General features: G+C 44.0%; 1 protein-coding gene across 1 annotated transcript; it reads right to left on the reverse strand.

Moving 5' to 3' along the window:
- Positions 1-5,630: 5,630 nt before the first annotated feature.
- On the reverse strand, positions 5,631-9,389 carry LOC111157735 (vegetative cell wall protein gp1-like). Its single transcript, XM_022519376.1, has 2 exons — positions 9,313-9,389; positions 5,631-6,288 (listed from the first exon to the last, which is right to left on the reverse strand). Exons 1-2 carry the CDS (start codon positions 9,387-9,389, stop codon positions 5,631-5,633), a joined length of 735 nt encoding a protein of 244 aa, XP_022375084.1.
- Between the last annotated feature and the right edge of the window lie 6,485 nt (positions 9,390-15,874).

A 15,874-nucleotide genomic window follows, 5' to 3' on the forward strand; every position in this document is an offset into this window, starting at 1 on the left:
TGCTCCTTCTGCTTGGATCCTGCATGAAGAAGCAGGAGCAGAGCCATAGCCAGCATATAAAATGGGACTGAGAAATAAATCTTACTCACTGAAAAACAACAGAGAGTTTGGGGTTATTAATGACCATAATCTAGTGAAAACTGGCTAATCCCGTATCTTATTTATAATAGGGCAACACTTCACAGATGCAGTGTTTGCCTGAAAGACGTTCAGTGATCCCAGTCCTTTGGAGAGTGACATTGCTCCAATAACGATGATTATGTAGGCTGTTCTTAGACGCAGATCTGGAGTTCCGTGGGTGGTAGTCTGACCAGCTGCAGAATCAAGCTGAATCCTGGAGGCAGGAATGGGGGCTGGTGTCTAACACCCTTTGCCTTCACTTCCCCACGGGCCTGCTGCTTGCTGCCTACTTGACCTTGAACACATTGCTTGGCCTCAGCTTTCCCATCTGTAAACTTGGAATTAAACTTATAAACTATTTACTTTATAAGGTTGCTAGGGCAGCGTCGGTTTCTGCTTATTTCTTTCATATCAGTGCCTCTTTCCCATTGAGTTTTTCTCCCTCTTTCCCATTGACCTTTTTGTCCTTTCTACTTTGCTTATCATTTTTAATATAAAAGTGGATTTATGGATTAATGTTGAGCTTCTCTTTGTTCCTCTTTGAGTATCTATTCCTTTACCTCTCCCCAATGGCAAACAATATCTCATATTTCATACATAATTTATTTTGATATGTAGAGTTTATTACAAATATAATAAATTACATGTATAATGTACATATATTCACCTATTACATATATACTTATTAGTATATAATACTATATATGACATAGTATTTTATATGACTTACTAGTATACAAATATTATAACTATATTAGTTTACACTATATTGGATTCACATGTGTATATATGTATATATATATACATAAATTAAAATATATATATAACTGTATCTTTACATAGGACACACAGTATAAAAGAACTAGTAAAATATTACCTTCCCCCCCCAAAATTTCATTTCTCTCTATGAAGTTTTTAATTCTTTTATGTCATTTGTCAATTTTTTCTAATTGTCACTATAGGTCAGGCCCTGTACTAGGAACTTGGGATGAAAAGGGGGTGAGGACAGAAAAGGACTTGTCCCCTTTGAGCTTACCGCCTAGTAGGAGGAGGCAGAAAATAAACAATTGAGCAAATAAGTAAACACAATGACTGGCCAGGAAACAATTAAGGGTCACTTTCTAATGACTGGAAAAGAATAGTGGTTAGCTTATAGCTGTTTTGAGGAAAGGAAGTAACATTTATTGAGTAACTAAGTTTCAACTAGTTTATCTGTATGATTTCATTTAAATCTTAGAATAACCTTGTAAGTAGGTCCCTTTGACACATGAAAAAATTTGAGGTTCATATCAGTCACCTAACTTTCCTCAGATGATCCCACTGGCAAATTGAAGGGTAGACTTTTAATTCTTACCTCCTACTTCTTCCTTCCGCCTAATGATCTGTTTTCCAGCAGGAAAATGTATATGTTCAAGTCTACCCTCATTTCTATACCTCCTCAGTTATGCTATTTTCTTGATGATAAATTATTTTATCTTAAAAGAAAGCTTAATTTCATCTTTCCTTTCACCTTATGAGCAGGACTCTTTTATAAACAGAGCAGGACAGAGCTGACTGAAATTCTAGAGAACTGCTTTCAAACCACAGTTCTGCTCCATGATAGCTGTGTGATTTCTGGCAAGTCACTTAATCTCTCTGAGTCTCTGTGTACTCATCTGTACCAAGAAAGAGAGCCAGCTTTAAGGTTTTATGACCTCAAATTTCAAGTGAGTAGGGTCTGGGTTCATGAATTTTATTATACTTTGCACACAGACATTACACTGATGCAGATTCTCTCTGGTGATGTGCCTAAGGGTTTGTAGAACTCGGAACACTTCCGCAGGGCCATGGCTCAGAGACCTTGGACAACTAGAAACTTGAATCCTGAGTCCATAGAAGAACCTCTCTTTCCTCCACATCTCACTCTCAATACTTCTTAAGGATGGGGAAAATCCTACCCTCTGCCCTTATGGGTAAAAGAGGCTCAGGGTGACTTCAAGATTCCTCAGTGAAGTTGGAGACACCAGGGAATTATCCTTTTCTTTCTCTTCAGTCGTCTGGGTAAGTGTAGCTGTAATAAGGTATAGTTCAGGAGGGCAAAAACCATTTTGGAAGAAGCCTTGAAAGTGATTCAGTTTCAAGTCACAAGATCAATTACGCAAGGTTCTAGAACTCCTGATACTCTTACAGCAGATCCATGGCACGGGTTCAGAAGGTGATGCCGGATGCCTCTTTCCTTGGACATTAAAGCTCATTACCTGAAAATTACTCAGCCTTGGCCCTTAGGGAAATCTTAAGTGCCCAGCCCAAATGGCATAATCCTATTTGAAATACCAAGATCTCATGATAACGAACAACGTAGAAAAAGGGAGGGCACTTGTCTGGGTTAGACCTCATCAATTTGATAATTTCCAACTGAGAGAACGATCATGTCTTAGATTATATGTCTGTCACATAAAGGATCTGTAGACTTTCAGCTGTATGCATAAATTATCTCAAGAAAATTGGGCTGCGTGAAGAAAAAGGGGAATAAATTCTCACTTTTTTATGTTCCTGCCTATAAACAGTTTTTGACCAAATGAACTTTGTTTGATGATCATTTCTATTCTTGCCTGCATATTGGACTAGGAACTCCTACCTCATGGGGATGTGATGCAGGTAGCATGAGACCATGTAACAAAAGGCCTCCCAGGGTGCTGGGCACAGAGTCGGTGTGGAGTGGATGTCAGTTCTCCTCTAGTATTTTGCTCATCACATACGTGTCTGATGTCTCTTAGGTGCCAGGCTCTATGCCTTACGAACCACGGGGGAGATGTGCAAACTTGCCCTCAACAAGCATGTAGTCCAGGAAGAAAGATATGACGTGTAAATAGACAACTTATGGGTGGGGTCTGAGGGGGTCCATGAAATAGCACCCATTATCCTGGCAAAGTTGGAAACTAGAAGACTCAGAGAGGGACCCAGGCCTTGTGTCGATGCTGCGCAATGCGGCGTGGATCTGTTTGCCCAGGAAACTCGCTAGTTCTTCAGTCAGGCACTGCAAAGGCCCCAGTCGCCACCACTGGCAACCTAAAGAAGCCCAGGCCTCCTATGGGAGAGCAGGATGTTCAGGGGCTGATCCATAGAAGTGGGCTAAGGGCCTGTGGGAAGCCGGCTCAGAAGAGAATGAGTATTCATGCCGACAGAGCCTTTCCCACTAGGAAGCAAGAGACAGGGGAAAGGTAGAATGAAAGAAAACGCTTATAGTTTGTTTCCAATTCATACGGAAGGACTAAGAACAACTGGCATTAATTCTAGTACCTCATTGCTGGTTGATTTATTTCCTTCCTAAATCCTGGCTCTGTCAGAATCACCTGTGGAGATTTAAAAAAATTATAAACACCTGCCTCCGCCCTATAGGTATCTAAATTAGAGGAGTTGGGCTGAGGCCCAGACATCTGCATTTAAGAAACCCTCTACAGGTCATTCTGACAAGCCTCCAGGGTTTTGACCCACAACATTGAGCAATGGGTTTGGTTAATCTTACACACACACACACACACACGCACACACACCTTCACACACCCCTCTTCTTCAGAAGAGGACCAATGAAGATTGCATTACACATCTGTGTGAATAACTCCTTCAGATCTGTCTGCAAAACAGATAAGAGAAGCTCAAGAGAGTGGACCAATCAAAAAGCAAGTCCTTCCTCTTTGTATAGCTTTTGTGGAAATGACCCCGCAGATATATTTGTGCTTATCTTTGTTCCATCCTTTGTATGCTCAAGGCAGCATTTCAAAAAGCGGTTTTCCCTAGGGGCATGGGTAGAATTATAATAGAGTCAGCTGCAGACTTACCTAACCTTTTGTGAGTGCCTACTGTGTGCCCACAACGGGGCTAGGCAATCTCATCTATGTTTCCTCAGGGGAGAGAGGTAAGCTAAAAATGTAGTGAGACTAAAGAAGTTGCTATGAACTGGTGAGAAGGTTTAGGAACCGTGACTTCATGAAAGTTCACCTCAGTGCTGGTGAAGGTGTGGGAATGCTGTGGCATGGAACATTAGTAGAAGCCCTGAAAATGGGTACAATTTGGTTATGTATCTGAAGAACTAGATCTATGTAAATATTCTTCCCATTTCACTCATTCATCCAATTTCTGAGAATTATATTAAGGAAATACTTTATAAAAAGTAACATGCTATAGGTAATAAGAGAATAATTACCATGTCTTTAAACTATAGCGACATCTAGAAATTGCAAAATATTAACTAAGGACATAAGTAAATTATTGCATAGTGACTAATGCTTTAGGTAAATGTTACATAGACACTTAAAAGTGATCACTATAAAGTCTGTGTAGCAATTGCTTATGACATAATGTCAAATGAAAAAAACACGAGCCAGGATACCATTTAAGAGTTATTCACTAGCACCAGAAGGGAATATAAAGATGGATAGTGGTTAGTGTTTTGGAGTAGTCGAATTCGGAATGTTTTTTTCTGTTGTGGATATGGTGGATAAATATTGTTTAGGTTACCCTGAGCTTCTTTCTACCCTATATGGACCCAAAAGGACAAAGAAACTTTCCAACGTTGGCCAGTGAACTGGGATGATGTGTGCCTGAAGTTTTTGGTGGCTTTGGCCTTTTTTCCCCCTGCCAGATGACAAAAACTTGCCTCCAGTAAGAGATAACTGAAAGCTAGAGAGATGGCTCAGGAGTCTGAGAGATGGTTGGTTGGATGGATGTATAGATAAAGGGGTAGATCTACTGAAGGAGCCACCTAATGACAGTTTATAAGTTCCTGAAACAAACCCCTAAAATTGTCAGTTGTGTGAACCCACTGAATTTCTTTCTTATACCAGTTAATCTCCTATTAGTCATTTGCCATTCAAAGAATTCTGACAACAGAATTGATTTAATTGCAAACGTTTTTATTCTGTTAGACTTTGCCAGGTTGTTATTTGTTTGTTTTTAAATAAAACTTTTTTTTTCCCTTTCTGAAGTCACTGGGACAAGTTGTACTTGTGTGTAAATACTGCTTTCATGAATCATTTCCCATTAAATTAGTGATTGACTTTTGGTTTCTATTGAACTGTAATTACCTCCCTTGTCTTTCTCAGCTTTTCCTGCAACATCAGTCACATTAACTGTTTTCCCACATCCTGCTTCTGACAATAGATACCCTAACAATGCTTTCCCAAGTATGATTTGAAACACAATGTGAATCCATATCTGTAGGAGGCAGGACTCTATGGGAAATTTTGAAATAAAGCCACAAACGTTAAGTGAACACCTACTATATGCCAGGATCTGGGACCACAACGATGAAAATAAGTGTCCAGAATCCTTGCCCTTCAGGTATTTCTATCTGCAAGTGCGTGTGTGTATTCTCTGGACGTACAGGGCAGGTCTATTCTGGGAGTGTATTTAGTACCTATTACTTACTTGCTTAACGTCTCTACCAGGGCAATAGGATAATAACCAACGTTTATTGAACTTTTACTCTGTGCCACACCTATAGCATCAATTATTATTATTATATTAGTATTTTACTGCAAAAAGCGTTCTTGTTTCCCCTCGGTCCACCGCTGGGAGAGGGCTCCAGGGGGTCTCCGAAGTGCCCCGTCGCCTACCGCACAGGCTCTGGCAGCAGCCCGAGGGCCCTCCGAGGCCGCCGGGCCCCCAGGCGCGCCCGCGGGTGAGCCTCTGGGAGAGCCCGGCGCCCAGCCCGCCCGCGCGGGTCGAGCCTGCGGAGGGGAGTCGGGCGCTCGCGTCCCCGGCCGCGGTTCGGCGGGGAGCGAGGAGCCGGGCACCTGCGCGGAGAGCGGCCGCGGGGGCTCCGGGCTGCATCTTCGGGAGCCGTGGGCGCCCTCGGGCTTCTCCGGGGCCGTGCGGGGGGGGGGGGGGGAGGCGGGGCCCGGCGGCCGGAGCCTGGGCCTCGCGGTGCCGAGAGAGGCGGGGAGGCCGGCGGCATGCGAGGCCGTGGAGCGCGGGCAGCGGGCGGTGGACGGGCCTCGGCCGCTGGGACCGGGCCTGGAGCGGCCGGGAGCCCGGCGCGGGATGGGGTGCTGGCGGGCCCCGGGGGCGGAGAGTGGCCGAGAAGAGAGTGGCGAAGTCTGTGTGTGGAAGAGAGGTTGGAGGGTGGTCGGAGGCTGGGAGAAGGAGCGTCCCTGGGTGTGTTCCGTCCCCACACTGGGGCGCACCGATCTGGGGACCGCCAGGGGCACAGCATATATGCGTTAGTTATTCTCTTTCCGTTTACCAGGTGAGGAAACTGAGGATAACCTGAGGTTATCTGGCTTCTTACCATCCAACAGCGCTGCTTGCACAATATTGTGAGAAATATGGTTGGAATTTCTGGATCTGAGCCTTACTCAATTTTTGACAGTTTTTGAAAAAATGTTATGAAATTAAATCTTGGTGGTGTGGTAGCCAGGTAGCTGGCCAGGAGGAGATGAAGGGAGAGTCCCTTCTCAACTTGTTAGACTGAGCCGTAGAGAAAAACGATCTGAAAAAAAATGAATTCATCAGTACATTCATCTATTCAACAGATGTTTGTTGACTGTCTGCTACTGTGCAAACTTGTCAAAAGCCCTCAGTTTAGTATGGGTAGATGAAAAATAAGCAAATCCTTAAAATATGCCATAGCGTGGTGAGTCCTGTAATAAAGGAATTACAGAGGCACCAGGAGGATATGAGGGGCGACGGGGGGTGGGGGGTGGTGGTGGTGGTGGTGGTAGGAGAGCTGGAAGTTATGCAAACTAAAGGAAAGCATTTGGACTTAACCTGGAGGTCAGGGTCCTATGAGTTGCGTACACCTAATGGTAAAAACAACTTAAGCTTGTTAGTCTTCAAATATGTAATTATGTAATACTTTATAGGATACTTATGTACGTACTGTCATCCTATTCTATTGTATCTCTTACAAAATACATAGGGATAAGATTACTTAGAGGATATTTAAAGATATAGCTTTCTTTGCTCTCACTAAAATATTCCGAATTAGGGTAGCTCAGTGGGTTAAGGCCTCTGCCTTCAGCTCAGGTCATGGTCCCAGGGTCCTGGGATTGAGCCCCGCATCGCATCGGGCTCTCTGCTCGGCGGGGAGCCTGCTTTCCTTCCTCTCTCTCCCTGCCTCTCTGCCTACTTGTGATCTGTCAAATAAATAAGTAAAATCTTTAAAAAAAATATTCAGAATTAGAATGAGCAATGTGCTTGAACGGTCAAAAACTTTGGTTGGTTTAATGCTTTGTGATAGGGTAATTAAAGGACTGGTTTTAAGTTCAGTTTATTTTGATTTCTGGGTCTAATCAAAACAAGATTCTTCGAAAAGAGATAGAGTTCCAATCGAAGAAGTGTTTATTGGCAGGATTAACTGAATCATGATTCTATTTTGTTTAAATTCTCGAGTACTATGTTCAGGTTTTTCTTGAAATTTAATTACTAACTTTCCTTCTTCCGTGATGTTAATAAGTCATTCTTGCAAACTCTTTGGAAGGTGTTGCAGTTTGCAAATTTTTAGCAGTTGGTTCAAACTTATGCATAGTCTTTATCTGGGAAACTTTAAATAGCCTAGGAAATTCTGTTTCTAATTTTCTAATATGTAGATAGCAGAGTTTTTTGTTTTTTTAAGTGAGACACATTCACATTATTTTCAGCCATCACTCGTTAATGATGGGGAAATATTTCCCCAACTATATGAGTTATCTCTTGCTGTGTAACAGACTGTCCCCCAAATTAGTAGTTCTAAACTGCAGATGTTTATTATCTCATCATTTTTCTGGGTTAGGAATCCAAGACTGGCTTAGCTGTGTTCTTTTTGTCTCAGGGCTGCAACTGAGGTGTTGGCCAGTCCCCCAGTCAAGGCTGGACTGGGGGAGAATCTGCTTTTAAGTTCATTTACATGCCTGTTGGCAGGCCTCAGAACCTGAAGTTTTTCCTGGGAACTGGTCACATATGCACTGTATAGTAGGTACCAGGACTCAAGACTCACAGAAGGAAGGCAGGAGTTTAGCATAGGCCATATCGTTTGCACAACAAAAGATTAAGAACCTCTGCTCTAGGTAATGGGTAGCTATTGAAAAATGTTAAGAAGGAGAACGTGAAGAGATTTAAAATTTAAAATGCTGCTTGGGTGGGGGGGGGTGGCTTGGAGAGTGGGAGCCTGGAGGCAGAGAAAGCAGTAGCTATTAGTTCTCTAGTGGACAAGAAGTAGCAAGGGATTGAACCATGAAACCACTGTTGAGCATATGTTCATAAAGGCAGTATAGAAAGAAATTATGTCCTCTAAAGAAAATCATAATTCATATCTAAAACATTTCAGATCTGCATGGCTCAGTTGGTTAAGCATCTGCCTTTGGCTCAGGTCATGGTCTCAGGGTCCTGGGATGGAGCCCTGCTTTGGGGCTCAATGCTCAGTGGGGAGTCTGCCTCTGTTTTTTCCTCTCTACCTCCCCTGGCTTGTGTGTGCACTCTCTCTTTTTCTTTCTCAAATAAATAAATAAAATTTAAAAACAAAACAAAACTTTTCAGACTTTTTTTTTTCCCAAGATTTTATTTGTTTATCTGAGAGAGGACAAGGAGAGGGATAGAAGGAGAAGCAGACTCCCTGCTGAGCAGGGAGCCCCACATGGAACCGAGGGGAAAGGCAGGTGCTTAACGACTGAGCCACCCAGGCACCCTAGATTTTTTTTTTTTTAAAGAGTGTCCTCTCCTTTATATTATTATTATTATTATTATTATTATTTTTCCTGGAGATTCAAGCTGGAAGAGAAGAAGAGATTAAAAAAAAAAAAACCGAGTTGTCAATATCTTAAAATGAGTTGTCAATATCTTGAAGCGAGTTGTCAATATCTTAAAGAGTCTAGTAATATAGTAACAGGAGAAGGGTATTTGGAGAGAGAGGTTGTGGGGTGGTATTGGCGCCCCAAATAAATGCGCAGCCTGATAAACAGTTTTCTGGGTTGGAAAATATAATTGGTTTGTGTTCCACATCTGGGCCTTCTGTAAAAAGGGCGAGGTATTTCTCAGTTTCATTTTTTTTCCCCTTCTCGAGTTTTAATTTTTCTGTGCATCACGCCCAGCGTTGTTTGGTTTTCATCTAGGTTGAGTCTAGATGAAAGATAAGGTTGAGTCTCTTATCATAAATCATAAAGTCCCTCAAATCATAAAGTCCCTCAAATCATAAAGTCCCCCGTCTGGGGTGCTTCATACCTCACCCAGCCCCTTCACCCACACGTCTCCTTTCGTGGGTTCCCCGGCACCGCCCGGACGGTCCGCGCGAGCCGCAGACGTCCTCCCCGTGGCATTGTCGGCGCGGTGGCTTCGCAAGATGGCGGCCGAGGTCCCCGTAAGGGGGCGAGAGGGGTGTGGGGGCCTTGGGCGTCCTGCTCCAGGTCGCGTGGAGAGAGAAGGGCTGCAGCTCCCTTTCAACAAGGGCCTCTTTCAGCCCTCACACAGCCTCGTGTTTCCCAAGGCCCAGACTCGCGAAAAACGATCCAGAAACAACAATCTGAAGCCGCTGGCCTTTCCCTGCTGCCTCCGTAGAGGCTCGTGTTATTCCTGCGCCCCGGCCAGGACACCCTCCCGGGGAGCGCGGAGCCAGCGTGCTGGGGGAGTCCCGGCTAGCGCTGGAGCTGGCGGCAGCTCCCCACCCTGGCCCTTCTCACTTTCGGCACAGCCCGGGCCCCAGGGTGGGCCCTGGGGGTAGGGGGTGGGGGGCTGCGCGAGACCCGCCTTTCTGAGGGGCCAGTGTCTGCCGGACTTGGTGGATGGTGCCCGATGAGATTATCTTGACGAGCAAGATTTACTTTGGCGCTCAGTGGCGACCAAGGGAGCCCTCCCACTGCAATTATTTTCATCCCGGCTGGTGTTAGACCTCGACAGCAGAGCTCCTAGGAGGCAGGTGGAAGAAGGTGTTTGGGAAGACCCAGGAAATCTGACCTCTTTTCCACAGCCCTGTCTTGGGAAAAGAGCTTTTGGTTGGCTTACGGGTCTGCCTTCAATCTCGTGTGGTAATTGTTGGGGCTTATGCACTGGGCATTTCATGCAATTTTCCATTTGAAAAACAATGTAAAGGTTCACAAAGACAAGGGATTTTTTGTTTGTTTTTTGTTTTTTGTTTTTAATTTGAGGTACAGGCATGAGAGATTTTTCTCAGACTCTTCCTAATCTGTCTCCTTCTTGAGCAATACCCCACAGCTGCAGTATGGGGTTGGGTAGAGCTGGATTGTAATCTCCTGCAGTGATTTATTAATCGTGTGACCTGGGCACATCGCTTCTCTTCTCCAGGCCCTGCTTTCTCATCTGCAACGATGGCTGCTTTATCATGGGTTGGAGTTCCTTAATTAGCAAGGACGGGAAGGAATGAGTAAAGTTCTAGAATAGTGCCTGTCACGTCGAATGCACTTGTTAAAGGAGAAATATTATTTTACTCTCGAAATTGTCACCAGTGTGGCCTGCAGGGCCTTCGTGGAGGAATGAATCAAGGTTTCTTGAAAGGGATATGTGTGTGTCTTATGACCTGAGTAAGGAGCATGACCAGATTAGTCAACAAGTATTTATATAACAGTGTCTATGGACAACACCATGCTGCTGTAATTAGAGATCATTGTCCAAAAAGCAAAAACATAAGCCTTAATGACTTCTAGCCATTACAAACCTGCCATCCTATGTGGCAAGACATGTTAGCAAAAACATTTATAAAAGTGTAATTTTTTAAACCCTAAGTAGGTTTGCAGTTCTCTAGCTCTTCTAATACTTTTTAGTAGTGTTAAAAAAAAAAAAAAAAAAAAGGAGTTCTGCCATTACTCCTAGATGTCTCTACCTTTCAGTGATGGAGATGAGGCCAGTAAGTCACTTCTGGGGTTTTGAAGTTATTTGGGTTGGGGCATTCACATTCCTACTTATGGTAAAGGTGAAGCGAAGACTGACTCAGACCTGATCAAGACACATAAACACGTGAGCTGGAGGAGCGTGCACCATAATTTCCGTCTGCCTTCTAATCTGATCAGCTCTCTGGTTCTTGTCCATGATGTGGGCGCTAAGGTGTTTCGGAGAAGTTTGCAAAGTCCCTCACTTCTGCCCTCGGCTGCGGAGGGGTCCCTCTTTCTGCTGCCCCCTACTGTCTCACTTTGCTGTCTGGTCAACTCTGCAGTCTGCCCAGCACCCCACTGCCCTTTAGAACTCTTTTCCTTGAAGCCTTTCCAAACAGGTGCCTATCTTTGTATGGCTGAGATGGCCTTTGTGTCTCCATATCCGTCACTGGGTGTTTACGAGAATTTATCCCATCTCCTCCAGGAGGGCTGGGGAGGCCAGGGATCCAGGGCTGCTTTTCATGTAATGCCCCACATTGTTATGGAGTAAACGGATTTCAGAGACAATAGATAAAGGGCATGTTGGGGAAAGCTCACAATGCACTTCTTTTGTTTTTTAGCTTAGCGGTTCTCTTCTTGGTCTGATATCTTCCTGTTTAACCAACTGAGCCACCCAGGCGTCCCTATCTTCCTGTTAACTAAATACTCATTAGGCAAGGTTCTGAGTTTTTCTGGCAGGAATGTGCACAGGTTTGGACTGGTAGACGGTTCATAGACTCTAAGGAATTTAAATGTCATGGTGCACTGAGAAAGTCAGAGACAGGGAGTTAGGAAGGCCTGAGGCCAGAACCAGGACCCGAGGCCCTGGCAAGGACCCTGGGAAGTTCCCTATTGCTCTCTCCATGGACGTGGGACAGGTGGCTGGAGCTGAGCTCTTTGTGGGGGCCGGGGGAGTGGAGGAATGAAGAGTAAGAGTCCTTACTCCCCTTCCAGCCCGATTCGGTTGGTAGTGACGGTAATTATTACCACTTGTTGAGACCCTTTGTCTACACGTTGTGCTATTTAAACAAAACCCACAACATTACCTTATTTAATCCTCATGAAACATCTGTGAGGAATTGCCACAGTTTTACACAAGAGGACACAGTAGCCTAAAGTCACACAGGTAGTAAAGGGTACAGTCTGGCTGTGCATCCAGGTGTGTCTAATCTTAGAGATTGTGTTAAGGCTCATTCTCATCTGTTTATCTGTTCATTTTGACTTTTGAACTTTTTTTTCTTCCCCCACTGGGAGGGAGGGTAACCTAACCTGTTTTAGCTGATGAGAACTTGCGTTCTGTGTTGGGCTTAATGTCCTAGGTGGGTTCTCAGTACCTATTGGCCAAGTGAATGAGTGAGCCTGTTCCAGGTACGGGGTAGGAGGAGATGGAGCTGGGCTGAGCCATGTCTGGGAAAGAGCCACGTTGAGGGGTTCAGAAGAAGGCCTCGGGGGCACCTGGGTGGCTCAGTGGGTTAAGCCTCTGCCTTCGGCTGGGGTCATGATCCCAGGGTGCTGGGATTGAGTCCCGCATTGGGCTCTCTGCTCAGCGGGGAGCCTGCTTCCTCTTCTCTCTCTGCCTGCCTCTCTGCCTACTTGTGATCTCTCTCTCTGTCCAATAAATAAATAAAATCTTAAAAAAAAAAAAAAGAAGAAGAAGGCCTCTCTGACTAGCTATGTGATCTCGGGCAAGGTGCCTAAACTCTGTGGGCCTCAGCGTATTACCTGTACAGCATAGGGGGCTGAGGGACAAACAGTGTGATCACTCTGATGCTAATTCTTATGAGGCATGGGGAAAGCCTACATTCCTTTGGGCATGTGTGTTCACAAAGAAGGGAGGCAGAGTCAAACACACATGCCTAGGATTCTCCTCTGTTTTTATCTCAGAAACCCGTATTTGTGATTTATGGTAAACCTAGTTTCCTGTGCCATTTCTCTCATTGGACAAAGAGAGCAATATTTGCATACTTCCTTGCTTAATATATTTGCTACGATCCTCACGGTTTCATAGAAGAGAAATTTTTAGTCGTAATGTGATGAGGCTTAATGATTGTAAAAAGTCGTCCCTAAATATCATCTAGTGAAAACCTTTCTCAACTGGAAAATGCTGAACTGTGATGGCCTTGAACATTCTGGTTTAACACAGATATTTTATTATTTATTGACTTATTTATAAAGATTTTATTTATTCATTTGAGAGAGAGAGAGAAAGAGGGCGAGAGAGAGAGAGAGCATGAACGGAGGAGAGAGGCAGAGGGAGAAGGAGGAACAGACTCCCCTGCCAAGCAGGGAGCCCACTGCGGGCCGACCCCAAGACCTGAAGATCTTGACCTGTGCCCAAGGCAGGCGCTTAACCATCTGAGTCACCCAGGCATCCCAACACAGGTATTTTAATATCCTGAAAATATCAGTGCTTGTAGCAGTTAAGAAAGGCTTTAAGAGCATCAGATTATTCAGATACAACACACAATTACCCAAGTCTACCTTTAACTGAATTCACTGACAATTCCTTAATTGAAATTATCTTTAATTACAACATTATTCTTGTTTTATAGAATAACTTGTTTCAGTGAGAAACTAGATTTCAGAGAGAGGTGAATATTAACATCATGTAACCACTTGGGAAGGGCCAATTTGATTTTTGATGGTCTTGCCTATTTTGAGGTATTTTTCTGAGATTCCAATGATCAGAATATACACATTCCAGAAACAAAAGTGTCCTTGGGGGTGATGTGAAACCATTAGTGTGAATGACCAGGTACAGGAGGAAGAGAGACTGTGTGTTATTTAGAATGCATCAAGAGGAAGACATTAGCGGATTTTATGAGGAAGAAAGCAGACACAGCAGTTGAGTGTCTTACACAAGACCACACAGATAAAAAGCAGCAAAATTGAAATAAAACCCCAGATCTTTTGAGCTTCTCTTTAAGTAATTGTTTATTCTACCACACCCTGACATTGGTCCCTGTTTCTCTGAGGACTGACAACCCTTTCTTGGATTTGCAAGATTTAGACAGAGGAGAACTTCATTGCTTAAATAGTTAAGAATTAGTCGCTTCATCCACTCATGAGAGACGATTGGAAAGGGCCAGTGCTTTTGTGAAGTTGGGTGGGGTAAAAAGCTATGCTGGGTGACCTATGTAGTCCAGTCTTTCTCTTCTCTTGTTAGTTTCTTGGGTCCAGAGGTGTTTTCCTATGTCTCCCCTGCATTCTTAATCCTGGAAGTTGAGCTGACTTTGTCTCTCACTGCTGTTAAACGGATCCCCCTCCCAAACCTGGTTAACCCCGGGAAAGAGCTTTAGATGAAGGTACCTATTGAACACATCGTTTTGGCCAAGTTGTCTTCATAGTCCCATTTGTAGGGGACAGGTTATCTTGGTATCTTTTACAATTGGTTTGGAAGCCACTTCAGCTGCCCTTGTCCCTCAGCTCTCCAGGGTCACTTTTGCCATCAACCAAATATTGAAACAGGTGGAACTAGCCACCAGTAATGAGACCCACGGTGAAAGAAAGTGATTCAGTCCTGACAGCTCAAGTCAGGTTTGAAAGAGATGACCACGGGTGTCCAAATGCCTCCTTGTGACTTTTACAGCAGAGGGCCTTTGACTGGTTTCACCCCCAAAGAATGTGCCATTCCAAGGTCATAGATGCGACTGGTTCATTGTGATGAGATCTTCCCACCTGCAGTCTCCTCTCACAAAGCCACCTGCCCCGAGTCGGCTGCTGGAAAACCAGGTCTCCGGGCTCTTGCCAGAGCAACTCCAGCATACGGGGTGGGGGGCGGGGAGCTCAGGTTCGGGCTGACGTTTAGGGCCAGTGCAAAACTCAGGGCTGCAGTGGGAGATTCAGATGAGGCCAATGGGGAAAGAAGTGTGTTAGAAAGCACTCCCGTTTCTCACTTTTGCTTACAGTTTCCTTTTGCTGATCTGTTTGCAGTCATTCACGTGTTGCTCGCTGAATGTCCCCCAACACACACAGTTCTATCTGCCTTGCTTTTCTTTCTCCCCAGGCTCAGCATGACCTCTGGGTCACATTAATCCACCCTCCAAAAATTTTCTTGGAAATTGCCCAGGTAGTCAGTCTATCCTGTCCAGCTGGGCACTGTGGCTGGCTTAGATGTATGTAAAGGAGGAATAATCCAGTGGGAAAACACCTTTTGGTATGAAAGAGACATGAGTTCTAAGCCAAGTTACATAAGGTCATAGTTTGTCTCCTTTGGGCAGGTCACTTCATTTCCTAGTACCTCCAGTTTTAATCTTGGGTGATAAAGAGAAGATGCTAGTCCCCTCCCTGTGTACTGGGATGCTGGGAAAAGTAATAAACCAATGCATGCCAATCCAAGACCTCCTTTGAAGTACATCCTATAGAAAGTCAGTAAATTGAGGTTATTGTCATAGTGATGTGAGTAAATGTACCTGCTCAGCTAGTCTCCACTATATAAACACAGGGAGGTTCAAGATGTGTTTTTCTGTTAAAATAAATGGCCAACTGCCACCCTCCCGTTACCCCTTATTTTCAGGGTGTGTGTGCATTAACATTTTTTTTAATTGCCCAATTTCTGCTTGTGAAGCTTTTCTAAAACCAGTAAGTTTGGACTATCTGGGGAAAAACTGTATCCTCTTGTTATTGATGTTTTAAAACATGTAAGTATTTTGACCAAAATGCTAAAGAACAAAGTCAATTGTTTAACTAAAAATGCAGAATGTAAATATTTGTGGAGGTATTTTGAGTATCTATTTTCACAATCTCAATACTTCCTTGTAAATGTTTGAGAAAAAGTTAGAATATGGCTCTTTGAAAAGCGTGGGAAATTAAGGATGAAATAAAAACTTGACCATAGACTTCCTTCCTCAATTTTGAGTGAGATCTCACTGAGTTTCTCTTATAATTGGATGTGGACTTCATTAGTTTTGAACCTGACTTCACATTACTTATTTTTGGAA

Source organism: Enhydra lutris, unplaced genomic scaffold (assembly GCF_002288905.1).
Source record: "Enhydra lutris kenyoni isolate GAN:26980312 unplaced genomic scaffold, ASM228890v2 scaffoldscaffold56, whole genome shotgun sequence".
Lineage (NCBI taxonomy): Eukaryota > Metazoa > Chordata > Mammalia > Carnivora > Mustelidae > Enhydra > Enhydra lutris.